The 27508-nt window shown below is 44.3% G+C and overlaps 1 protein-coding gene and 1 pseudogene across 3 annotated transcripts; one reads left to right on the forward strand and one right to left on the reverse strand.

The window, feature by feature from the left end:
• Positions 1–4870: 4870 nt before the first annotated feature.
• On the reverse strand, positions 4871–26887 carry LOC121826678 (putative sperm motility kinase W). 3 transcript variants are annotated; one of them, XM_076557652.1, is made up of 14 exons: positions 26767–26887; positions 14092–15666; positions 13281–13682; positions 12477–12543; positions 11433–11562; positions 10794–10867; positions 10429–10587; positions 10253–10332; positions 9992–10123; positions 8011–8153; positions 7515–7587; positions 6407–6475; positions 5776–6069; positions 4871–5685 (listed from the first exon to the last, which is right to left on the reverse strand). In XM_076557652.1, exons 2-3 carry the CDS (start codon positions 15606–15608, stop codon positions 13658–13660), a joined length of 1542 nt encoding a protein of 513 aa, XP_076413767.1. In that variant the 5' UTR covers positions 15609–15666; positions 26767–26887; the 3' UTR covers positions 4871–5685; positions 5776–6069; positions 6407–6475; positions 7515–7587; positions 8011–8153; positions 9992–10123; positions 10253–10332; positions 10429–10587; positions 10794–10867; positions 11433–11562; positions 12477–12543; positions 13281–13657. The 3 variants fall into 3 exon arrangements, with proteins under 3 accessions (XP_076413767.1, XP_076413768.1, XP_076413766.1); XM_076557653.1 differs by lacking the exon at positions 10429–10587 and having other exon boundaries at positions 5772–6069; positions 10253–10366; XM_076557651.1 differs by lacking the exon at positions 10429–10587 and having other exon boundaries at positions 10253–10366; positions 10794–11562.
• LOC143270038 (peptidyl-prolyl cis-trans isomerase-like 1 pseudogene) lies at positions 19220–19741 on the forward strand (annotated as a pseudogene).
• Positions 26888–27508: the final 621 nt, after the last annotated feature.

Here is a 27508-nt window from a genome sequence, read left to right on the forward strand (position 1 = left end):
GGGTAGAGATAAACACCTGACCTGACACTTACCTTATATGAATATGAGAGCTGTATCTGGGGTGTTTGCTGTAGGTGAGGGGGTTCCTAGCAGGATGTGACACCTAGTCCTGTGCATTCAACTTTACTGTGCAGCTTGGATCTCAAGAGGTTATGATACCTAGATGTGTAAGAGAAATATTGGCTGTAGGAAGAATGGACCTAGCAGAAGCTGACACAGCCGTATTTGGAAGGCGTTGGCTCTAATGCAGTTAGAATTATAACAGATCCTTTTACATAACAGCACTAGTGTGTGTGTGTGTGTGTGTGTGTGTGTGTGTGTGTGTGTGTGTGTGTGTACTTATGGAAGACGGGGTGGCTTTGCCTGTAATGGAGGCAATACTTTGAAATACTTTGGATCTTTGGATCTAGGCAAGTGTATAACTAAAAGGACATGGGCTTAGATGTATCTGAATAAACGTATTTGTGTGTGTGTGTGTGTGTGTGTGTGTGTGTGTGATTGTTGGTGTGTGTCATTAAGAGAAGACAGGAAAAGGAGAGGGAGAGGGAGGGAGAGAGAGAGAGAGGGAAAGAGAGAGAGAGAGAGAGAGAGAGAGAGAGAGAGAGAGAGAGAGAGAGAGAGAGAGAGAGAGAGAGAGAGAGAGAATGGCTGTAGGTAATGGACACCTAGCAGGAGAAACGCCTAGTAGGCTTTGGAATTTGGCTCTCTGTGGGACACCTCACAGGACCTAACACCTAGAGATGTATGTGTGCTTGTTTGTTGTATGGGGGATCCCTCTACCTGACAGGACTTAACACCTAGAAGTGTATGTGGGTCTTCGTTGTATGGTGTCTCTCTTCAAGGATCTGACAGCTAGGTGAGAGTGCATTGGGATTGTGAAGGCATTTGTAGGAGCCTGCATGCCTGAGTGTGTTTCTGAGTGTGTGACTGTGTACCTAGCATTTGATTATAGGGGAGGGGGTGCATACTGGTAACCTAGCTGTGTAAGAGTATTGGAATACAGGAAAAGAGGTATGTATCAGGTCCTGACACCTAGTCCTGAGTAGACAGCTTTGTCTGTTATGGAGTGGGAACAGCAGGACCTGACCTGGGACTCTGTATGTCTGTCTCTCTCTCTCTGTCTGTCTCTGTGTATGTGTGTGGCTGAAGGGAATGGACACCTAAAAGGGCAGCACATAGATGTCTGTGGGTAATCAGGGCTTTGGATGAATGGGGGAGACCTTGAAGCACATGACACTGGGTGAGTGTTCATGAGAACTGCATGGGATCATACAAGTATGTGTGCCTGAGTGTGTTTATGAGTGTGTGGCTGTGCACCAGGCATTTGACAATAGCAGTGATTTGGTAGTACTAAATAATTAGCTGTGTAACTGTATTGGATCTTCAGATGGAGGGGAAGAGGTACATGGCAGGATCTGACACCTAGCTCTGGGTGTGTGGCACTGCTGTAGCTGAGGAGATTCCCATCAGGAATGTGACCTAACCATGTATGTATATGTGGTGTATGTAAGGGAAGAGATAAATACTAGATCCTGACACTTGTGTTATAGGTATATGGGGGCTGTGGATGGCCTCTGTGGCTGTAGGTGAGGGGATACTAAGAAAGACCAGAAACCCAGTCCTGTACATGGGGCTTTAGCCATTGCAATGTTGATCTCTTGGAGGACATGCTACCCAACTGTAGAGGAGCATTTTCTTGAATGGAGAGTTGACTTAGAGGACCTGAAACCTAGGCTTGTACATTTGGCTCTGGCTGTAGAAGACAGGAATCCTAGTAGCACCTGACACCTAGCAGTTTGGAGGTGGGTTCAATTTAAGTGTATGGACACCTTACATATGATGACACCTCGTCCTACTGTCAAAGAAAAAACTTGGGTTCTCCATACATTAAAAATAAAGTCAAATTCCTCTCCCAGACCTATACTTTTCAAGTTCCATATATCTTGTTTTATACCCTTATTCTACAAAATCCTTCAGGTCTATATCTTGAAAATACTTTCTCTGATCAACTTCATTAATACTATACTGACCCTGGAGTTTTATCTACCTAGTCACTGACTGCTATCTCCAGACAATGCAGCACACGTTCTGAGCAATCACCACAAGTACAAGTGCATGAATGCATATGCATGCACAAACAAACACACTCACACACTTTTCCTAATAACATCATCATCTTTAGCACTGCTCCATGCACACTACTATTGAACAGGCCTGGCTGAAAACCCCCAGGTATCCTACATAGACTGCTCAATGTCATGTCCTCATGAATCTAGACACCTCCCAACTGATGCCACCCAGCATACACTGTTGTACTCATAAGACACACTGCAGGGCATCCCCCTGCTTCTCCCAGAGACTCATCCCACTATCAGGAACTGCCCATGACAGGACTTACTATCTACTGCCCCCCAGGCCTGCTTCCAACCCATCCATGTACCACTAGTTACCAGGCCCTGCTGGACACTCCTACCCCTGCCACATAGCCTGAAACACACTGCTTGGTTTCAGGCTTTGCTGGACACCTGCCTGAGGCCTGGATGCCCTACTCTGTATCTCATCCTCAGGACTCCCCAGTCCCAACCAGATATTGTGCATGATAACAGACCTCATCCAGTAAGTTTCTCTTCCTGCACCCAACCTGCTGCCACAAAAGCCCTGCTAATTTTCAGCCCTGTTTACACCCAGCCACTGTCTAGTAGTGTGTGGTGTCAACAGAATGGTGTGATTTTGGGTAAGGCTTGAAGCCAGTTATTGTATATGCATACAAAATACTTCAATACACATGACTGAAATCTGCACAGAGTTGTGTGTCTTTCATATGTCAGTTATGGGGGTGTCTAGCAGAGCCATTAATATTGCAGTGTTCATTGGATCAGTAGTATATATCAAGGGTTAAGGTGGGTGTCAACCTTCTTTCATACCTAGCATGTCATTTGTGATGGAACCTGGTGTTCAAGTGAACATGACACACAGCACTTTATTTGCAGTGTGGTTTGGACAGGGGTTAATGTGTAGCATGGCCCAGTACCTAGCAGTACAGCCTGAGACCCAGCACATTGTACAGCATAGGAAGGAGTCCAGTAGAAGCTGATGCCTAGCAGTGTGGGTGTGTCTTCCACAGAAGGATGTCCAGCAATGGAATTTCTAGGTATCATGCAAGACCTACAGGGGGAGAAGTTCCCAGCCTGGGCTGGTGGCTGTCAATTAATGTGGCGTATGAGGTCAAACTGCAACTGATGTTTGGATGTGTAGTCAAAGGGTGGTGGTTTGATAACACTGTATGTCAGAGAGAGCAGTGGAATTACAGGGTGTAAGCTCTGCACAATCCCTACGTTGTATGTGTTAGCTTGTAACTGAGCTGGTGTCTGACAAGGTCTGGTCATTCATTTTGAAGTAGATTGGCAGTGTGCTATGTGATGTCCAAGTGTGCTTGACACTTAAGAGTGTGTGTGATGGTGTTAGGGTCTCAGAAGAGCCTGACACCTAGCAGTGCATGTGGGGTAGTTGCAGGGTGATGTGTGCATTCCATGACTTTTGGCTAGCCTCTTAAGAGTTGCCATGGAGTGTTGCATGGCTCAGCAGGTCTGATATCCAACAGAAATATATGAGTTGATGGACTGTAGTGTCCAGGGGACCTGATACTAATATTATAGATTGTTGTGGTGTGTGTGATATTCCAGAGGGCCTGAACTCTGGCAGTGTATGTCCAATTTCAGTGATATTAGGGTGTCAAGTAGGGTCCAATACTAAGAGAGTATTTGGGTACAGTGGCAAGAGAGTGTTCTTTATGGCCTGATAAATAGCTGGCAATAAAGGATTATGTGGATGACATTTGGAATGCAGAGCTAGGAATACATGTGAGGTGTGTGTGGGTGTTTGTTCAGGAAGGCCTGATACCTAGCAGTCAATGTGTGATTTGGTTAGAAGTCATGCATACTTAGAAGTAAGTGTCTTGGAGGCTTTGTATGTGTGTGTGTGTGTGTGTGTGTGTGTGTGTGTGTGTGTGTGTGTGTGTGTGTATGTGTGTGTGTGTGTGTGTGTGTGTGTGTGTGTGTGTGTGATGTAGGGGTTGTTTATCAGGTCTGACAGCTGGTAGTACAAGTGAGGTGGCATGGCTGTAGTGTCCCACATTGCATTATACCTAGTGTTGTGTGTCTGTGCAGGAAGATTCCAGGAGTGTTTGAACCAAGAAGTTACTGTGTGTCCTTGTCAGGAGGTCAAGTGTCCAACATTTCCCCATGTCTTAGTACAGTGTGGTTGTAGGCATGTCTAGCATGGTCTAGAATCTAGCATTGTGTGGGGGAGAGCAGAAGGGAGTTGAATATCTAGTCCTAACACCAAGAGAACTATGTGGTGAGTGTGGGTGAGGGGTGTCATTCATGTCCTTACACTGACCCTGTATGTACAATGTTAACATGGGGAGGGGCATGGGTAGCACATGTGAGTATCTAGGTGTCAGCACTGCTGCTTTTCCCAGCTGACTGGGCCATCCATACAGTGCTGTTATCAGATCCGCTGGACAGCTCATCTCCATCCCACACAATGGGATAGGTTTCAGCACAACACACAGCACACACAACGCCTCCACCTCCTCACAGACACAGAGCGTTCACTGGCAGAGATTTGCTGTCCTCTGGAGTGTGTCAGGGCCAAGCTCTCTCTAGAGGTCCTGGGGAGTGTCCTTCTCCAGCCATGCTCCTGCCTCTCTATATTCATGGCTGTTGGCAGCAGGGCTCCTGAGTCCACAGTTCATCTGTGTTATTCTCCTTCCTCCTTCCTATAAGGCAGGAACTTACGTAGTCCTCTTCTATAAGTGTATTGAACATTATAGTGGTTGTATTTGGGGTCAATTGAAATGGTGACTGTGTTCATGTTTCTTGTTTTTATTTTTGGTTGTGAGCCTAGCCTTTAACGGCTGAGCCATCTCTCCAGCCCATGTTTCTTGTTTTTAGAAGGGACTCCTCATTCTTGTTTTTAAAAGGGGTTCCTTATTCTTGTTTTTAAATCTTCTTCTGCAGTCATTTGTGGACAAGCCACTCTCTCTGCCTTGATTTCCCTGGTTGACTATGAGAACATCAGCTGGCAGGATTTCACTGGGTCTGTTACTTAACTTTCTGTTATGTTCCATGTGTCCTGTCTCCATTACTTCCCTGTAGCCCTTTGTGGATCTTTGAGACTTGGTGGGAAGTCCTGGAAGAAGAAGATGATGGTCGGGAGGAATCTCTCCTGTCCTCTGCCCTCTCTTCTAGGTTTAGGTCCAGTTGGTTTTTACATCTTGTGTTTGAGCATCAGACTGGATTTTGTTGAGTGTATAGATGAAGTGCAAACATCTGTTGCCTTTAGAATAACAGCTGGTAGAACCTGAGAGCTCATATAGCTTCAGATTTCTCTCCTCCAGGGGTCAAACATTCTGAATGCCAATTTATAGAAATTATGTTGTTATTCTAATTAAGTGCGTCTGTATTTGTTTGAAAATTGTCTCAGTCTAATACCAGTGAAAGATGGGCCGAGGGTATGACCTCAAGTTCTCCTTCTTCATGTTAGAGGAGGCCTGGGACAGGTGGTCCATGGATACTGCCCTTCTCACGAATCCACTCATCAGTTCAGGAAGGGAAGCACATTTAATTCCCAAGGTTCCTCTGAGATATTTCTTTACATGGTCAGGCAGGTGTTCTGGATTATCTGCAAAGACACAGAGGATTATGTTAATTTCCAAACTGTCAAAATGCAAAGGGGTCTAAGTTGGGCAAGGCTTCAACAGTAAGTACCCACGGGGAGGCTGTCACAAGGGACCACTCCTGTATATTCCACAGTTCTTGTTGTTAACTTGGAGTCCTTGTCTGTAGTTGGATGGTGGAAGAGAAACCATGCCATTGTCCTCCACAGCATGGCCTCCTGTTGCTGTGTGGAATCTCTGAGTTCCTCTGGAGCTCTGACAATGCCATGCTAGTCTGCAAAGTAGGAGAGGTGAGAGGTGCTCTTTTCCCTCCATGTCTCTGATGGTAAGTGTGCACATACTCAGGTCAGGAATTCTTGGGATCCAAGACTAGGGATATGGCCAGGCACCTATGAGAAAATGCTTATGTTAGATCAAAGATGAGGCTGGCAGAAAACTCCTTTCCCACCCTAGACCTGTGGCCTTTCAGAAAATAGCTGGTTTATTTCTGGTGGAGTTCAGGACATAATGAGGCAACAGTAATGTCCCTTTTCTTCCTATGTGACCTTCCTGAGGGAGAACTCAGTGGGGTCTCCTTGGAAAGCCTTGATTTCAGGGACTGGTTTGTTCTAGCTGCTCTGCTACTGTCCCATAAACAGGCCCTAGGACCAAGAAGGAAAAGCGGTTCCACCAACATGTCTGTTTCTAGGTGATGTGCTTCCTGCACCCAGATCACTGAACACTTGCCTAGATGACACAGGATGCACATATGGTGAAGATGAGGTTGTCTGAACATATCCACCAGAACCTGCAGATCTGAGGAGAAAAGGTTGGTCAATGAGAGTTCTGGAGTTGACCTCTGAGACTACAGAGACCCAGGCTGTCACCACCCTAGCCATCCTATCTGTGTCAGTGTTCTGAGAGGAATCTAAACAATTCCAACCAGTCAGGCTCTGTGCAAATCAGCAACCTATCCAGCATCACTAGGACTCACTTTTCTCAACTGGGAGGTGAGCATCACTGAGGGACTTTGGGGCAGTGTGTGGAAAGATATTGGAACAAAATCTGCACCTATTCCTGCTGCCTCCAGGTGGAAGTTAGTGGGGCAAGGAGAGTATTAAGTGTTTGAGCATCATCATAAGATGACTTCTCTCACATAACCATCTAGAAGCCACCATTTCCTCCCTGCAGTGGCCACTGATATAAAAAGTTCACATTAAACTCATCTTGAAAAGCTACAATAGTAAGCCCTGTCTCAATTCAAAGATGTTCACCATCTTTGATTCAAACTGTTTCTCCTCATTTTGTTAGGAACAGAGAGGGAAGATTGCCACCACACCAAGTTTTCTCAATATCCCTCTGTAGCCATGCCTCACCTATGACTTTCTCTCTCTCTCTATGGTCCTCTGTAACATAAGCCCAATGACTACCTACCCTTGGGATTGAGGCAGACCTGCCTGGGCATCCTGATTCTTCCTAACCTCTACGCCAGAACAAGTTTAGACCAGAAACCAAAAACTAAGCATCTACTACAGACTGTTATGGAGTGATCTCAGTGATGCTTTCGGCCATGTGTTGCACATAGATGAGCCTTGACATTCATCCCCATCAGAGTGGCATCCTTCACTGCATGGAGACGTAGACATTGTCTGCTTGTCATGTGCACCTGACAACCCTTTAGACACTTATCCCAGCAGGACAAGCAAGCAGAAAGCCTATTGCCAAGACATAGCTGTAAGGTCAACAAGGCTGGGAAGGCTTGACCACTGTACACAGTGGTACCTGGGTACAAAGTTTTAAAAGTGCTGACCCAACCTCTGACCACTGTGTCCTAGGCTAGGTAAGGCCCACTCACTTCAAAAGTGGAGCAAATTCTCTGCATTCCATCCGATGTGGTACCCATTTTCCTCCAGCTTGCTGGCACTTTCCTGTTAGGAGACAAATATGGTTCTGATAAAAACTCCCTACAGTGAGGCCCCTTCACAAACACATAAACTAGACCAGCATGCAGTGGAACTGTGTCTTTTCTGATGGGCTGGACACAGGGACACTTGAAGGCTGCAAATACAACAGCAGGGAAGGGGTGAGAGGAAATAGAGGAAGGAGCTCCCTTTCCTTCATTTGGGGAAACATTTCACTAGGACCACACACCCTAAGGGTAAACAGATTAATGAGGACTGCTAGTTATTCCCCTGCAGACTGGTCCACAGGGTGTGCATATTCATGGGTAGCTTGTACATGGTACTGGCTCATGACCCCCTCAAACAAGGATGCTGTGAAACACCAGCCCTGGATCATATTTCCTCAATAACGAAGGTTTCCTGGAGAGAGTCCTGTGGTAGTTGGCTTACCTCCTCCTGTGCTGGACAGAGACCCTCTCTGCTGGGGAAGTGGGCACACTGCCATCTGGACTTCCTGCAGAGCTCCTACTTCTGCTGTCCCAGGCCACACCTCAGATCGCCACCCTGTGTCTCCTGATGTATAGAGCTCTTCACTTTAAAGAGAAAGGACATGTGAAAGGGACTCTAGGGGAACTGGAAATATGCAGCACTTAAGCTAGACCTACTGTGCATCCCTCTCCTTATGGCTGCCCCCCCCCTCTTATCCTATCCAAATTCCTCCCTTAGTCAATTCTTCCTGCTGACTCTGCCATCTCTGGCTTTTATCTTCTGCTCTCCATCTCCAGATCAACACTGTCTCTTTGTTTAGAAGCAGGTTTGTACTGTGGCACTGGTGATTTTGAAGTCAGGGTTTTAAATTTGCATACCCATAGAGTGAAACAAGTTAATGTGCCCATTGCAAAAGACAGACGACAGTATCAAATACAAAATTAGTGTAGTAGAAACACGAGGTCTATCAAATACAAAATTAGTGGAGTAGAAACCCAGGGCCTGGAAGCAGACCAGTGACTGTGCAATGAGCACTGACAGGTGAAGATATGTGGACAGATGTCACAGTGTGACTCTCTCTGTCACACTCGGTCACTGCAGCTTCCATCAGGAGATCTTTATGTCTTCTCCTTTTAATATTCTCTTACTTTTTTCTTTTTTTTCTTAAATTTTGTTTTATTGGTGCAGGTTTAATAATGGAGGGAGGATGTGAAGTACTGGGTGTGGTGGTATTGTGTTCCCCAAAATATCGTGTACCTTAATAAACTTATCTGGGGTCAGAGAACAGAAAAAGCCACTAGTTAGGCAGTGATAGCACACACCTTTAATCCTAGCATTCCAGAGATAGAAATCCCTCTGGATCTCTGTGAGTTCAAGGCCACATTGGAAAAAGCCAAGCATGGTGACATACGCCTTTAATCCCAGAAAGCCAGCCTTTAATCCCAGAGAGTGGTGGTAGATAGCAGAAAGATATATAAGGCATGAGGACCAGAAACTAGAGGCATTTTGGCTGGTTAAGCATTTGGCTGGTTAAGCTTTCAGGCTTTGGAGCAACACAGTTCAGCTGAGATTCATTCTGGATGAGGACTAAGAGGCTTCCAGTCTGAGGAAACAGGACCAGCTGAGGAATTGGCAAGGTGAGATAGCTGTGGCTTGTTCTGTCTCTCTGATCTACCAGCATGGACCCCAATAACTCGCCTCGGGTTTGATTTTATTAATAAGAACTTTTAAGATTCCTGCTACAACTGGGGACATGAATGTGATCAAGATATGGGATATAAAAGACATAGAATGAATACATAAATGAATAATGAGTAAATAAATAGAGAAGTAATAACTAAATAGAGGAAGAGCATACAGGGCAAGAGCACACACACACCCTCAACAATGAAATTTAGATATTTTTCAGAAAACAGATACAACTGAGGATGACTGTGTTATGTATGACAGGTGTGTCCCAAAGGACAAATATCACTATCTTCTTTCATATTTAAAATCGGGAGTTTCGTAGGGGCCGTAACATGAACAACAGAACACTGGCACAGTGGTCTTCCTGGCCTGGTCCACAATGTTCTTGGGAGGGCTGATCACTTCTCCCATCACAAAATGTCAAGAGTGGGTGCACAGAATCCTAGTTAGATCTGAATTAAGAAACCTGCAGCCCTGGGCTCTCAATTACCTGGGAGTATGAACAAGGTTGATTGGCATAAAACACAGTTCAAAGTGGTTTTGACAAGTAACGAAAACTCTCTGAGACCCATGGGTAAGAATAACCATGGAAGTCAGCAGCCAAGCAGACAGAATCTGGGGGCCAGAGGAGTAGAACTGGAAGCTCCTCTGTAGACTATGTGGCTTTGTGCCCTGCTTCTGCCATTGGTGTCCTTAAAGTGAAAGCCCTGCATTCAACATCCCAAAACAGGCACCAGCTGTCTCAGTGACCCACCTTGAGTCCTCAGCTGTGATCTCATGGCTCAAATGGAAAGAACTCAATCCATCAGACCAGGTAGCCAATCTGGACTCTCCTGATTGGTCAGGTTGAAGTCATGGGATGGGTGCCTGGACTGCAGTGGGAATCCTGAGATAAAGGATTAGAAAGTAGCCGCCACATGTTCTGTGCCTTGTTTCCAAGGATGTATCAGCTAGGAATACCTCCTCCAGCCCACTGACCAGGGTCCCCAGAAGAATTCATGACAGCAATTCTCACCTGCAGGTATCTGTTCACTGGTGGACATGGACTTCTATTCTGAGGGTTAGAATTGGATTTGCTGTTGTTTGTAGTCCATCCTGGATAACAGAACGTTCAGTTCAGTCCCTGACCCTGTCAGGATGAAAGAAGCACAGAATTGTCTCCTTCTGCCTCAAATGTTTGCAGGAATTTACCATTGATGCTATCCAGCACTTGAAGACAGGCATGTGAGTCCACATCTGTAAACGCTGATCTCAGGAAGCAGAGAAGGGGGTCCATCACTGTGAGTTTGAGAACTGCATGTTCTACACAGAGTCTGTCAGGATAGCCAGGGCTATAGAGTGAGACACAATCTCAAAAAAAAAAATAACTATGAGGATTCAAGAAATTTCCTTATCTCATTTCCAGAATTCAACAGACTCCTCTACCATGTCTAAAACTCTGCCTTCACTGATGTGCCACAGAAACAGAGCCTGACACCAGGTGATAACCACAAACTGAAAATTTCTCTCTCTCTGATCAAAATGACTGGGTCTTGTTGTGTGCACATGGGACTTACCAGATGATCAGGGATCTAGAAGTAAGTGACAGTACAAGATGGCTCTCATCCTGCTGGGAAGATCTGGTCAAAGCCTGTAATATACATCAGTGTTTGTTAATAGGTCAGGATCAGACGGTCAGAATGGAGCTGGAGGCCAACTACAGCAGAGAAGCTGGTTCCTCCCTTGTCACACCTCTGCAGTCTCTCAGTCTCCCATTGCTCTTCAGTTGAGCAAATCAATGATAACTTTCCTGTGTGTCATGGATCCTGGCACAGGGCACTTCATGGGATCATTTTCAGCACATCAAGACCAGGCTTCAAAGACTCATCTTCTACCACAAACAGATACTTACTGTACTCAATCTTACCTTCAGGTTCATGATTCACACAGATTAGTACCTTGCAGTCCCGGTTTAGTTCATTTTCTCTTGCCAAATTAGTGAGTTGCTCCCTAGTGAAAGGTGTCCTGGAAACCAGTTCAGACACTACACTGACCATTGCTTCACACTGCATCAGTGACTGTCATCAAGAGATCCATGATGATCAAGGTTTCCTTGTAAGCCTGACCCCAGAGTTGGGCCTTGGTCATAGAGAAGTCCCGTGGCTCTGGCCTTGTAAAGGCAGTACTCAGTATCAAGCCTGGCAATGCCAACTTACCTTCCCACGCTGGAGCAGAACATTGTTAATGTAAGGTCAAATATCAGGTATAAATCCTTCCATGACATGGGAAAATGATGCAAGATTCTTAAGAGGTGGGAGGTAACATGGGAAATCCGGGAAAAGGAGGCTGTGGAGAAATGACAATGATGTCATCAGATCTGCCAAAGGCCATGTCAGACAAGACCAGAAGAGGACCCCACTGAATGATGGAGCCACCCTAACCGCACCCTTCATCAGAAAACCAGAATGGGAATCCCTTTCCACAGCAGCCTCATAGTTCTCTACCTTGACATATGCTAAGAAGGATCAGAACGGAGCCTTCCCTCCTCATGCCTGAATAGAGTGCCAAGGATGAAAGCAGAGTCTCACTCTGCTCTGCTTGAGACGTTTGTTCCTGGTCTCACTGCCTCAAGACCCCTACCCAGGACAACGCCCTTTTCTAATGACTCATTTCAGGTAATCTCCTCTAGACACATTCTGCCGCTCTCCACAGGTCCTCTCATTTGCTCTTCATGCTCTCCACCTCCTTTCCCCTGTTCCTCCCCTTATCTCCATTCTCCCATCTCCTAGTGGATTTACAGTTGCTGTAGTTCTTCTAAAAGACAGTCAGAAAGCAGTTTGGAGGTGATGAAGAGATCAAGGATGATGGAAGCCTGAGACTTGTGTGCAAGTCTGTCCTATTGACAGAGGCAGCCCTTTTAGATGCCTTGGAACACTGGCCCACAGGAACCATGAGGGATGTAGACATTCACTTTGTGGATGCTACACCTGACTCTCAGGGAAGATCAACAACAGTGCAGGGGCAACAGTGAGGTGAAGGATGGGGAGATGGCAGCGGAGATCCTAACCTGGAGGATGGATACTGGAGCCTGGAGCCCTAACATATCATCACACATGACACAGATTTCCAGCCTGGATCCCTCCTGTTGCATGTAACCACACCAAGACTGTTGTTCAAATAGGCCATTTCACTTTCTCAAAAAAAAACCCGAAAGAATAAGGAAAGTGCCTGTCTTAGTGAATTTAACCCACAGGACTTACTCAGCACTGAGGAGGATGGGACTCCAATGACCAATAGTCCTGCTTCATTCTCCTGCTGCACCCGGATCTATAGGAAAGAACAGGATGTTATTTTCAAGACAGCATCCTACTTGTGTGCCTTGTTACATGCCAGGAACCATCGGAGCAGGCCCTCTCCTCCTCATTGCGGGCTATTCCCAGCTCCCTCCCACTCTGCACTTCAGAGGAGGTTTCTTCCTGCTCTAGTTTGTCCATGGCCCCTGTCACAGGGAAACACACACATCTTCACGTTCCTTTCTTGACAGGAAGTTCCTCAAGGCAGACTCTATTCCTTAATCTACACCACCTCTCATTATCCCTGTAGCTGTCTCCATCCTGTTTCCCAATTAGTCCCCTGCTGTGGGATTGTCTGTATGCGAAATTGCTCTGATTAGTCAATACATAAAACACTGATTGGCCAATGGCCAGGCAGGAAGTACAGGCAGGACTAACAGAGAGGAGAATTAAGGGAACAGGAAGGAAAGGGGGTTTCTCCCAGCCACCGACATGACAAAGAGCATGTGAGGATGACGGTAAGCCACGAGCCATGTGGCAAGGTATAGATTTATAAAAATGGATTAATTTAATATGTAAGAACAGTTAGCAGGAAGCCTGCCACGGCCATACAGTTTGTATGCAATATAAGTCTCTGTGTTTACTTGGTTGGGTCTGATGGCTATGGGACTGGTGGGTGACAAAGATTTGTCCTGACTGTGGGCAAGGCAGAAAAACTCTAGCTACAGTCCCCTTTATCTCCTTCACCCATGTCCACTCTCCAGGACTTACACAAGGCTTACTCTTCTTTCCAAAAGGTAGCCAGAGAAGTAGTTGGAGGGGTTAAAGTGACCAAGAGGATGAGCAGCCGAGATTGATGTGAAGTCATTTCCTGGTTGTAGAGGCTGCTGTTGTCCATGCACTGTGAGTGGTCCTACGAGCACAACCAAAGCTAGGAAGGTAGAGTCACTGTGTACATTGCCTTCTGACCACCTCTTCATCCAACAATAGTGCTGGAGCTAAAGTGAGCTGGAGGAGTTATAAAGTGGCAGCTGAGACCCAATAGCTGGGGGATCGATGCAGGAGCCTGTTGCCGTGTGTTGAAGGGAGCTGGCGCTCTGGCGATCTGTCTTGGATCCCCTCTGTGGCTCCTCACCAGGGCTGGAATTCTACTGGGCCATTTCAGTTTCCACACTTCAAAGCAGAAAGAAATATAAAAGCACCTCTGTTAGTGACTTTGCTAGATAAAAGTTCTGTGCCATATTTCTCATCCTTATTCCTTCATTCTGAACCTTTAACCCCTTAGACAAACTCTCCTGCCTTCCTTCCCACCCTGTGGTCCCCATGCTATGCTATCTGCTTTTGCCTCAACCTTCCAGAACTTTACATGAACAGAATGCTGTGCAAATTGCCATCTAATGTACCACATATCTGAATTGCTGTGCCCCTGAGTGGGTACAGGTTTTCATTTAAAAAAGATATTGAAATAGCATATTTAAAAAATGTAGGAATTGATCTGTGAGGCCCAACCTACTGTTCTCCATGTAGGTCTCCCCTGTCCCTCTTTTCCTTGCATCTCCTGATGCACGGGTTCAGGGCTCACCTTGGGGTGGGAAGGCAGCAGCAGCAGCAGCACAGTGCTCTCAGTGTATGGGAAATTTGATTCCTCACCAGTTTCCAGACCCTGAATTGCCTGGATCCAGATTTCGTTTGTGCCACCTGGGGCTGGTCACTGGGAATGTCTGGCTCCTGGGATGCATCTTCTTCAGAGAAGCCCAGGTTCAGACTTCCTGTGGGTGTTGTATCCAAGACTGATTCAGGGGAGGAGACATTCCCGGGCAGGGGGTCAGCAGAATTCCTGTTGACTGCAGTGTCCTCTGCAGCAGTGTTGATGACGCCAGCCACAAGATCATCTCTATCTGGGACTGTGTTGTCTGAAGAGGGCAGCGTCTCCAGGAAGGAGAGTCTGTGAGGCATGGTGTAGCTTCTGCATGTTTTGTCTCTTTCTTCCACACCCTCCACTTTAGAGTGACTCTTCCCAGCTTGTGGACTGGTAGTAAACGCTGGTTCACTGGCTCTCTTCAAGGGGAGAGGGAGGCAAACAGGACCAGCAGGGCTGCGAGTTAGCCAGGGCATCTGATCTTGAAGATGGCTGTCCCCACAACTCAGGTGGTGTTTGAGAATGTTGCATGTGGCCATTACATGATTATCTTCTCGCCTGTGAGTTAGGGATGACACAATCTCCTCACAGGTATAGCCAATGGTGCACATAGCCTCCACGACCTTGGGCAGGATTTCTTTGGTGGCAGGGGGAACATATTGTTGAATGGGGCCCAGCCATGGTCGTTCCACAAGCTGAGAGATTGTGAATCGGTACCAGGTGGTGACCATGAGTAGTCGGGCAATGATGAAGTGACAGGGTTTGGACAGATGGTGTGGAATGGGACACATTGTTGTGATGATGACCCTGTGCATACTTTCAAGGGTTTCTTCCATGTATGGAAAGTGCCCTGTGACCAGGACATATAGGAGGATACCCAAGCTCCACATATCACCTGCCAGTCCATCATAGGGCTTTCTTGCCAAGATCTCTGGAGCCCAATAGAGCAAGGAGCCACAAGGCTCCTCCAACTTCTGCCCCTCTGTGATTTCAATTGCCAAACCAAAGTCACAAAGCTTTGCATTTCCTGCTGCATCGACTAGGATGTTTTCTAATTTGATATCACGGTGTGCGATGTGTCTCTGGTGGAGGAAGTGAACAGCTGACACCACCTGCCGGAAAATCCCTCTAGCCTCCTCCTCCTGTAGACAGCCCAGTGCCCTGAGGCAGCTCTCCAGATCTTCTCCTGCCACGTACTCCATAATCACGTAAGTGGTTGACAGTGTGTCAATCATGTGAAAAAATCGAACGATGTTCCTATGTTCCAGAGACTGAAGGATGTTCACTTCAGTACTGATGTCAGCCACACTGTTGGTATTTTTCTCAAGGACCTTGACAGCCACTCGTGTATGTGTGGGAAGGTGGCAGGCCAGCTTCACCTCCCCGAAGGAACCACAGCCTAGAGATATCAGCATCCTGAAATCCTTTTCAAGAATGTCCTCTTCCATGTGGCTGCCCATGGTGTTCTGCTCAGTTTCAACCACTTTATCCTGTGGGAAATTTCAGACCCACAAAATGCTAAAAGAAAAACATGAATGCAGTTTAAGGAGGGAGGGCTGGAGATTGGAATTCTCTGTCATGAAATCTGAGACATCCCACACAATGTAATGATGTTCTTCTAGGATATAAAAACTCTAGAAGAACCCAAACTCAAAGCAGTGGATGAGGAATCCAAGGAAAGGTTTGAGTTGGTATAAGTAAAGTTGGCATGTGAGGAAATTCTAGAGATCCCTGAGAGAATGAGCTGCTTCTCTTCAAGGATGTGCCACAATGCAAACCCCTCAACCAAGCTGATAGAGAGATGAGATACAAATTCCACTATGGAAAAATTGATGTTGTAACTGATACAACTACAGTACAGAGGGTCTTTCATGGATGTTACAGTTTTTATACCCCACGAAATTAGAGACTATGAAAGGAATTCTTAGATATGGGTGAATATTGAATTAAGATAAAACAAAAACCCTTGAACACGTAAGTCACTAGGACTTGCAGCAGAAAAGCTCCAAACAAGGCGGAGCCCAGATCTCATGGACCCCTGAATCATTCAAAGCTTTCCAGAAGAATGAAGAGCAGGGTTATACAAAATACTTCCCAAAAGAGAAGGCAAAGGCAGGCATTCAAACTCATCCCTGTGCCAGTGTTAGCCTGATCCCACCACCAAGTAAGCTCAAGGAATGGAGCATATGTGAGCTCCTCTCCTTGATGAACACAGATGTGAAGATCATGAACCAGAGTCTTGATCCTTCACCTCCATCTCAGCAGCACACTAAAGAGCCCTTAGTTCATGGTCAGAATGGCAGAAGTAACATTTGTAACAAATGGGACAACAGCATAGCACATAAGGAGACTGTGGTAAGAATCCATGCTCAGCACAGAGACCAGAGAACTGTTGTGTTCTAAGGAAAGTAGCTCAACTAGATAGAGTTCTACAGGAGACAAAGCAGCTCCACAAACAGAACCAGGATCTACCCTGTCTATCCTGGTCATGTGGAAGTGGACTAGGCTTGTGTGAAAGTCACAGTATCAGTCACAAAGTCATGGTCGGGAACTGATGTAGTGCAGGGGAATATGATCAAGTACAGTATAAGCATGTATGGAAATGTATTGTGCAAACCCTTATGGGAATGTGTGTATAGTGTAATGTATTATACTTACTGTAGAGTTGTGATTATTAAATTATAATTATGCTATATAGTATAATATATTCTAAGCCTTAACTAGTGGGATTATACATTATAATAGGCATATATTATAATATACACAATTATAAATATTGTAATGTGTTATATATGTATATATAATATGTATATATACATATTACTACACATAATATATATAATATGTATATATATACATATTACTACACATAATATATATTATATGTTTTAAACCTGTATTTAGGACAGAGCCAGCCAGCACCCCATTGGACTAATAAAGTGCAGGAGGGCCAATTGAACTAAGATCTGCTCCCTGAGACAAAGAGTCCATCAGCACCGACTAGACCAAGAGCTCCCACTGGACCAAGAGTATCGATCAAACCAAGAGAGGCTCCCTCAGACACAGACACCACTTGCACCAAGTGGAGAAAGAGATGGGTAGACGCCAGTGCAAAAATACAGTCAACAACATAAAAACCAATATGGCTCCATCAGAACCTACACCAGCAAGACCTGAACATCCCAACACAGAAGAAACACAAGATATCTACCATAAAAGTGACTTTAAGAAGATATTCGAGATCTTAAAAGAGGAAATGAAAATTTCCCTTAAAGAAGTCGAGGAAAAGTCAAACTAAACAATGGGAGACATCAGTAAATCCCTTAAAGAAAGCCAAGAGAGAGCAATTAAGCAAGTGAGGGAAACAGTTCAAGATTTGAAAACTGAAGACAACAAAGAAGACACAAACCTAAGGACTGCTGGAAGTGGAAAATCTGAGTAAATGAATAGGAACTACAGATGCAAGCATAACCAACAGATTGCAAGATACAGAAGAGCGGATCTCTGGCGTTGAAGATACGATAGAGAAAAGCCAGAAGGTCCTGGACCGACGTTATGCAGACACTAAGAGACCATGGATGCCAACCCAGATTATTATACCCAGCAAAATGCTCAATCAACATAGACGGAGTAAACAAAATATTCCATGATAATTCCCCTAGTTCCACATCCTCTCCAGCATAAAGTGTCTTCCACTGCTGGTGGGAATGCAAGCTTGTACAACCACTTTGGAAATCAATATGGCGCTTTCTTAGAAAATTGGGAATCAATCTCCCCCAAGATCCAGCTATACCACTCTTGGGCATATACCCAAGAAATGCTCAATCATACCACAAGAGCACTTGCTCAGCTATGTTCATATCAGCATTGTTTGTAATAACCAAAACCTGGAAACAACCTAGATGCCCTTCAACTGAAGAATGGATAAATAAATTGTGGCAAATATACACAATGGAATACTACTCAGCAGAGAAAAACAATGACATCATACAGTTTGCAGGCAAATGGATGGATCTAGAAAAAATCATCCTGAGTGAGGTAACCCAAACTCAGAAAGACAAATATGGTATGTACTCACTCATAGGAAAATGCTAGATGTGGAACAAGGATGACTGGACTGCTACTCACATCACCAGTGAGACTACCTGGAAAACGGGACCCCCAAAAAAGACACGGAGAAATGGACGAGATCTACATGAACAGCCTGGTCATGAGTGGGAACAATGAAGGGCGAAGGTCGAGGGAAAGAGTGTGGGAGATCCCAGCTGGATCAAGAAAAGAGAGGGAGAACAAGGAATAGGAAACCATGGTAAATGAAGACCACATGAGAAGGGGAGGAAGCAGAGAGCTAGGGAGGCCCACAGAGATCCACAAAGATACCCTCACAAAAGACTGCTGGCAATGGTCGAGAGACGTCAGGAACTGACCTACTCTGGTGATGGAATGACCAGACACCCCGATAGTTGTGCCATAAACCCCATCCAAGGTCTGAGGAATCTGGATGCAGACATCCATGGCTGGGCCCCTGGTGGAGCACTGGGAGTCTAATTAGTGAGAAAGAAGAGTGTTTATATGAGCGAGAATTGTTGAAGCCAAGGTTGGATAAAGCACAGGGACAAATAACCAAATGAATGGAAGCACAGGATCTATGAACCAAAGTCTGAGGGGCCCCCAACTGGATCAGGCCCCCTGAATGGGTGAGACAGTCATTTGGCTTGATCTGTTTGGGAGGCAGCTGTGCGTTGGTGCCGGGTCCTGGGCTCATTGCATGAGTTGGCTGTTTGAATCCTGGGACTTATGCAGGGACACTTGGCTCGGTCTGGGAGAGGGGGGAAATGGACCTGCCTGGACTGAGTCTACCAGATCGATCCCGGTCCTCGGGGGAGACCTTGATCTGGAGGAGGTGGGAATGGGGGGTGGGCTGGGGGGCGGGGGAGGGGGGCGAGAAGGGGAGAACAGAGGAATCTGTGGCTATTATGTTGAACTGAATGGTGTTGTAAAACAAACAAACAAAAAGAATGGAAAAAAAATATTCCATGATAAAACCAGATTTAGGCTACTTTCGCTCAGCATGGCGGCGATCGGCCCTGACACCTGGCAGCCGCCCAACGTCTACCTGGAGACTAGCATGGGGGTCATTGTGTTGGAGCTGTACTGGAAGCATGCGCCTAAGACCTGCAAGAACTTTGCAGAGCTGACTCCCTGGGGCTACTACAACGACACCAAATTCCACAGGATCATCAAGGACTTCATGATCCAGGGCGGTGACCCGACAGGGACAGGTCGAGGCGGCGCATCTATCTATGGCAAACAGTTTGAGGAGGAACTTCACCCAGACCTGAAGTTCACTGGGGCTGGGATCCTTGCGATGGCCAATGCAGGACCAGACACCAATGGCAGCCAGTTCTTCGTGACCCTCGCTCCCACCCAGTGCCTGGACGGCAAACACACCATCTTTGGCCGCGTGTGCCAGGGCATAGGGATGGTGAATCAAGTGGGCATGGTGGAGACAAACTCCCAGGACCATCCCGTGGATGACGTGAAGATCCTTAAGGCATACCCTTCTGGGTAGAGGGATGCTGTCTCGGGCACACCCAGGTCTTCGAAGACGGTCCCAGGAAGCCATCTTCCGATGCCATAGTGTGCCTTGTGTCGGTGTCATGCATACCTACTCCAAAACCCCGGAACATGATGCAGAGGGTCGTCCTTGGGGGCTTTTGTATTCCGGCCAATGTCACAGACTTGAGAAGCAGGCGGTGTTGATGAGGCGGTAACTGCACAGCCCTTTCAGCCTCCAACCTGTGCTCTTCCAGGAATACACATGCTCTCTATTTTCCCCGCAGAGCCTGAGCATCAACACCGCCGCTTCTGACACTAAAAATCCCACGCAAAGCCATATTGAATTTTTGCCAAATGAAAAATGTATCTAGCAATCAAGTTGCTAAGGAGGTGTCAAGTGGGGAATGCTAATGTGTAATGATTTTTGGTGAGAAATGGATCTCGAAGAGGAAGAAGGAGCGCTGACCATTTGCCCCCGGGAAGGACTGGCAGTCCTGAGCACAAGGCCAGTCCTTCCAGAGTCTCACTCACACGCAGGGACACTCTTCAGGGCTTTAGGTAAGAAGATTTCATACAGGACATCTTTTTTTTAATCTTTCTGGATGTGCAGGGGGTGTGGGGCTGAGAGGAAGGATGTTAATACCTATGTAATACATAGAAATTTCCAGAATAAAGTACCATTGGTGGTCGAAAAAAAATCAGATTTAAACAATATCTATCCACAAATCCAGCCCTATACAGCGCAAATGAAGGAAAAATCCAACCGAAGGTAGTTAGATACAGCCATGAAAATTCAGGCAATAGATAGTGCCACACCAACAAATACCAAAGAAAAGAAACATACAACACTACCACCAAAAACTAACAGGATTAGCAATAACTGGTCATTAATATCTATTAATAATCAATGGTCTCAATTCACCTATAAAAAGACACAGGCAAACAGAATGGATACGAAAACAAAATCCATCCATTTGATGCAAAATGAAACACACCTCAACTTCAAAGACAGACACTACCTCAGAATAAAAGGCTGGGAAAAGACTTTACAATCAAATGAACTTAAGAAGCAACCTGGTGTAGCTACCCTAATATCTAATAAAATAGACTTCAAACTAAAATCAATTGAAAGAGATCAAGAAGAATATTACATATTTATCACAGGCAAAATCCAACAAGATGAAGTCTCAAATCTGAATATTTATACCCCAAATACAAGGGCACCTACATTCATAAAAGAAACATTACTAAAGCTTAAATCGCACATCAAACCCCATACACTAGTAGTGTGAGACTTCAACACCCCACTCTCACCAATGGACAGGTCTGCCAGACAGAAACTTATCAGAGAAATAAGGGAACTAACAGACATTTTGACTCAAATGGACTTAAGAGATAGAGACAGAATATTCCACCCTCACAAAAAAGAATATAGCTTCTTTTCAGCACCCCATGGAACCTTCTCCAAAATCGACCACATGCTTGGTCACAAAGAAAATCTCAACAGATACAAAAAAATTTGAAATAGCCTCCTGCATCTTATCAGACCACCATGGCTTCAAGTTAGATTTCAACAACAACAAAAATTACAGAAAGCCTACAATTTCATGGAAACTGAATAATGCCCAATTGAATCACCAATGGATCAAGGAAGAAATAAAGATAGAAATTAAAGTGTTCCGAGAATTCAATGAAAACAAATGTATAACATTCCCAAACTTATGAGACACTATGAAAGCAGTGCTAAGAGGAAAATTCATAGCAATAAAGAATACCGCCCATATAAAGAAGTTGGAGAAATCTCATAATAGTGATTTTACAGCACACCTGAAAGCTCTAGAACAAGAAAAAGCAAATTCACCCAGGAGAAACAGACATCAGGAAATAATCAAATTGAGGGCTGAAATCAACAAAAATAGAAGCAAACAGAACAATACAAAGAATCAATGAAACAAAGAGTTGGTTCTTTGAGAAAATCAACAAGATAGACATGCCCTTACCCAAATTAACCAAAAAGCTGGGAGACAGACATTACAAATTAACAAAATCAGAAATAAAAAGGGAGACAAAACAACAGACAAGGAGGAAATTCAGAGAATCAGCAGATCATACTTCAAAAACCTGTACTCCACAAAAATGGAAAATCTGAAATAAATGGATGATTTTCTGGATAGATAACCCATACCAAAGTTAAATCAAGACCAGATAAACTATTTAAATAGACCAATAACCCCTAAGGAAATAGAAATGGTCATTAAAAGTCTCCCAACCAAAAAAAAGCCCAGACCAGATGGCTTCAGCACAGAATTCTACCAGACTTTCAAAGAAGAGATAATACCAATACTCTTCCAATTATTCCACACAATAGAAACAGAAGGAACATTACCAAATTCTTTATACTTGGCTACTGTTACCCTGATACCCGAACCAAACAAAGATGCAACAAAGAAAGAGAATTACAGACCAATCTCCCTCATGAACATTGATGCAAAAATACTCAACAAAATACTGGCTAACCGAATCCAGGAACACATCAAAAAAATTATCCACCATGACCAACTAGGCTTCATCCCAGGGATGCAAGGATATTTTAACATATGAAAATCTGTCAAGGTAATACACCATATAAACAAATTGAAAGAAAAAAACCACATGATCATATCATTGGATGCTGAAAAAGCCTTTGACAAAATGCAACACTCCTTCATGATAAAGGTTCTAGAGAGATCAGGAATATAAAGAACATACGTAAACATGATAAAGGCAATTTACAGAAAGCCAACAGCCAACATCAAGTTAAATGGAGAGAAAACTCAAAGCAATTCCACTAAAATCAGGAACAAGACAAGGCTGTCCACTCTCCCCACACTTATTCAACATAGTATTTGAAGTTCTAGCTAGAACAATAAGAAAACAAAAGGAGGTCAAGGGGATACAAATTGGAAAGGAATAAGTCAGACATTACTACTTGAAGACTATATTATAGTATACATAAGTGACCCCAGAAATTCTACCAGGGAACTCCTACAGCTGATAAACTGCTTCAGTAAGGGGGCAGGATACAAGATTAACTCAAAAAAATTGGTAGCCCTCCTATATACAAATGATAAATGGGCTGAGAAAGAATTCAGAGAAACATCACCTTTTACAATAGCCACAAATGATATAAAATACCTTGGGCTAACTCTAACTAAGCAAGTGAAAGCTCTGTAATGTTAAAAAATTTAAGTCTCTGAAGAAAGAAATCGAAGAAGATATCAGAAAATGCAAAGATCTCCCATGCTCATGGATAAGTAGAATTAACATAGTAAAAATGGCAATCTTACCAAAAGCAAGCTACAGATTCCATGCATTCGCCATCAAAATCCTAACACAATTCTTCACAGACGTGGAAATAACAATACTTAACTTTACATGGAAAAACAAAAAGCCTAGGATACTCAGCAGAGAAAAACAATGACATCATAAGTCTGCATACAAATGGGTTGAACTAGAAAATATCATCCTGAGTGAGGTACCCAGACTTAGAAGGATAAACATAGTATGTACTCACTCCTAAGTAGATACTAGATGTGAGGGAAGGGATGGCCAGAATGCAACCCACAGCTCCAGAGAGGCTATCTAACAAGAAAAGACCCTTAGTGGGAGACATGGATGACACAGCGAAGGAGCAGTGGATGAGATCTATATGAGAGGACTGGGTGTTGGTGGGGGGGAGGGGTTGGTGGTGGTAGAGGGCAAAGTGTCCAGGATGAGAACATAGGGAAATGGGAGGGTCAAGCCGCAACAGGGACAGAGTGGGAGGCCAGCGAGGGAGATACCATGATAGATGAGGACATCATGGGAATAGGAAGAGGGGGGGCTCTCAGGAATCCATAAGGATACCCCACCTTGGACTGTTGGCAGTGGTCCAGAGGTGCCTGGACTGGTCTACTCTGGTGACTGGTCTAGCTGTAATCATAGATCCTCTGTCCAGTGACAGTTGGAGGTAGATGCTGAGATCCTCAGCAAGGCACCAGGCTGAGCTCCGGGAATCCAATCGATGAGAGAGAGGAGGGATTCTGCAGTCGGGGGACATCCACATCATGATGGAAAGACATGCAGAGATGACCGGTCACACTAGAGGAAGCACATGATCTGTATACTAGTGGCTTTGGAGCTCCCATGGGACTGGACTAGGCCCTCTGGATATGGAAAATGGTAGGTTGGTTCAAACTGTTTGGGAGGCACCCAGGCAGGGGGATAAGCATCCATCCCTGGCGAATGGGCAGGCCATTGGGAATCTGGTGCCTGTGGTGTGATGCCTTGAGCAGCCTTGGTGCAGTTGGAAGGGGCTTGGACCTGCCTAGGCTCAGTGTGCCGGGCTCTGCTAATTCCCCATGGGAGACCTTGATTTGGGGGATGTGGAGATGTGTGGTGGCTTGTGAGAAAGGGCAAGGGAGTGGGAAGAGGTAGGAGGTGGGATCTGTGGATAGTATGTAGAGTGAGTAGAAAATTTCTTAATAAAGAAAAATGAAAAAAAAAATTCAAATTTAGTCCAGTAATTTTGAAAATGTTTTCTATACTTGAGAGAAAAAACATGGAAATAAAAGATTGAATTTTCAAAAATGAAAATTGGGTAGCATTTAACGAGGGAACTGATAGTTTAAGCACAAATTGTTTCTAGAACAAAAACAAATATTTTAATATAATATTACATCTTGTCTTTCCGTGTTCAGTTGCTATCCCTTGGAGCCTGCCCTTTTCTAAAGGGACACAGAGCACAGTGGATCTGGTGCAGAGAGGAGGTGAGGGGCAACTGGGAGCAGTGGAGGGAGGTGAGGATGCAGTCAGGATATACTGTATGAAGAAAAATAAATATAAAGAAAAACTGTAAGAACAGAAATATAAATATGAAACAGCAAGTCTAAATCCCAGGAGCCAAAACCAGCAAACTGGAAATCAACTTGTCCAATCTCAACAACTAGCAGCACTGATCCACAAGTATTTCAGTAGACCATATAACTGAGGGAAGGCACACTTTTTTCAAGCACATTTCTTAAAAGAATTATTACCCTAATTGCCAAACCATTTAAGACATTTAAAAAAGATCCTAGTATCAGGCAATATCCTTGAGTGACAGATTGGAAAATCCTGAATGAGAGTAATTAATGGCTCACATCAAATTCAATACCACATTCATAAGACCAGACTTCATGATCAAGACGTCTTTAAGCAGAAACACTCAAGGTTCATCAACAACAAAAGAACACAGCATACACAACACACTGAGGTCAGTCCTAAATCAGACATCAGTGGAATGGAATGCCTAATTCAGGAGGAAACCTGGAATTAGTGAAAGCGTTACTACACACAGCAAGTTCCACAAACACAAGTGTCACATTTTGTTCACTCCAGGTCATGAGCAGGCAGGGGGATAGCCTGTGTATATGGTCCCAATTCAATGGGTTGGGAAGTGAAATATAGCAGATAAATATGACCAAAGTACTGTACAGACAAATATCAAATAATGATCAAATTCCTCATCCTATGCATTTAATATATAACACTAAATTTGTAAAATACACAAGAACACAGGCAAAAATGACAAAGACATTGATAAAAGGAAAATAGCTTGAAATGAAGAAAGAGGAATTACAGGGAAAATTAGTACCCAAACCAATAATGTACATAAAGAAATAAATAAATGCCAATTGCCAAAAGCCCAAACTGAGAACTTGGGAATTAAACTCACTATTCCAGATCCAACAGGTCAGAGAAAAAGTCAAGTGTATGAGAAACAACTGAGTCCAACTGCTCTCCCACCAACCAACTGCTTCTCTGAAGTACAGACAAACACAGTCTCAGGCAGTGCCTTTTGATTGGCTAGGATCTAGCATACCTCACAAGGAATACGTGTGATGTCACATGCAATGGACCAATCAAGCCTCGGCAAAAATCAAAGTGAATTTTTAAATTATTTTTCCGTTAAATTATTACATTAATTATTAAATCGGTTTTTTTTTCTGTTCACATTCTTGCCCCTAAGGACAAATGCCCTTAGCAGAGAGGGCTGCTATCCCTCCCCACCCCACTCCTGTTATTTTTCCAGAAGAGGCAAACATACATTGCTGTCACAAAGTCATACTTTGACCATATCTCTCCCACCCACACCATGAATACAATCAATGAGTTTCTCAAGTAGCCTAAATTCAAGACCCATGCTCTGTCATGAAGCATAGTTCTCATGATAACCAAGCCTGCTTCTTGCTATTGAAGCAATTCCTTTCCCCTCAGAAACCAGGAAGTTCATGGAGACATACTTTGTCTGGTGGGAATAAAACCCCTTCAGACACCCAGTGAGTGTCTAGTCCATCGTTACTAATGAACTTTTGTCTGAAAGGAAGATCTGTCCTAGCATCACTGTCCTTCTGTAAGCTCTGGCAATTCCATCCCTCCTCTCATGAAATGTAGAAAATACAGCTAGGTGGTGGTGGCACATGCCTTTAATCCCACCACTTGGCAGGCAGAACAAGGGGGATTCGTCCACACATACAAATTGACACAAAGCAGAGAACACACACAACATTGAGGTAAGTCCTATAATCAGACATCAAAAAAAAAATGAAATGCCTTTTTCAGGAACACATTTGCAACAAATCAAAGTGTTACTTGAAATATTCCAGTTCCACAAACACAAGTGTCACATTTTGTTTCCTAGGGGTCCTAAACATGCAGAGTAAAGAACCTTAGATCATTAAGAAGTACTTGTTACAATCGATGTGTGGGTAAATGAAATAGATCATGTAAATACGATCAGCATATGCAACATAGTCAGATTGGGAAGTCTTGATCAAATTCCTCGTGCCATAGAGATGATATATACCACTCTGTGTGTAAATTACACAAGAACAAAGGCAAAAATGACAAAGAAAAGAAGTTGATAAAAGGAAAATGAGGTGAAATGAGGAAAAAGAACTTACAGGCAAAAATCAAAACCCAAAACAATGATGTCAATAAAGCTATGAACAGATACTAATAGGTAAAAACAAAAACTGAAAACTTGGGAAATGTACTCACTAACTTGAGAATCCTACAGGTTTTGAAAAGTCCAAATCTAGCAGATACAACTGAATCCAACTGCTCTTCAGAGAACCAACTGCTTCTCTGAAGTACAAACACAAAGCCCAGCCCTAGGTGGCGCCCTTTTATTGGCTGATATCTAGCTTACATCACTTGGATTCCATGTGATGTCACATGCAATGATCCAATCAAGGCTTGGCAAAATACATAGTGATTTTTAATTTTTTTCTCTCAAGTTCTTGTAGCCAGCTACACTATTACTAATTTTTCTCATGTGTGGTCTAATAGTTGGCAAAAATCTACTTACAGGAGGCAGGGTTTATTTAACTTCAGATTTATAGAAACCCAAGTCTAGTTCCATCCTTTGCCTGCAAATTTCATGCTTTCATTGTTTTTTATCCTGAGTGAGGTAACCCAAACCCAGAAAGACAGTCATGGTATGTACTCACTCATAAGTGGATTCTAGATATAAAATAAAGAACAATCAGACCACAACCCATAGAACCATGAAGGCTATATATATAGCATGGAGGTCCCTAGGACGACTGTGGCTTATAATAAATTTTGGTTTTACTCAATTATTGAAAAAAAATAGCCAAATGAATGGAAACACATGAACTATGAACCAAAGGCTAAGGGGCCCCCAGCTGGATCGGGCCCTCTGAATAGGTGTGATAGTTGTTTGGCTTGATCAGTTTGGGAGGCAACAAGGCAGTGTGACCAAGTCCTGTACTGAATG

Source organism: Peromyscus maniculatus, chromosome 21, assembly GCF_049852395.1.
Source record: "Peromyscus maniculatus bairdii isolate BWxNUB_F1_BW_parent chromosome 21, HU_Pman_BW_mat_3.1, whole genome shotgun sequence".
In the NCBI taxonomy this organism is placed as follows: Eukaryota; Metazoa; Chordata; class Mammalia; order Rodentia; family Cricetidae; genus Peromyscus; species Peromyscus maniculatus.

What these genes read in the sequence shown, in the direction of transcription:
- LOC121826678 (XM_076557653.1), bottom strand. Translation starts at nt 15,608, where the DNA reads ATGGGCAGCCACATGGAAGAGGACATTCTTGAAAAGGATTTCAGGATG. An exon ending in TGCTGCCTTCCCACCCCAAG is followed by an intron (nt 13,683 to 14,091) that starts GTGAGCCCTGAA and finishes TCTGCTTTGAAG; the next exon opens with TGTGGAAACTGAAATGGCCC.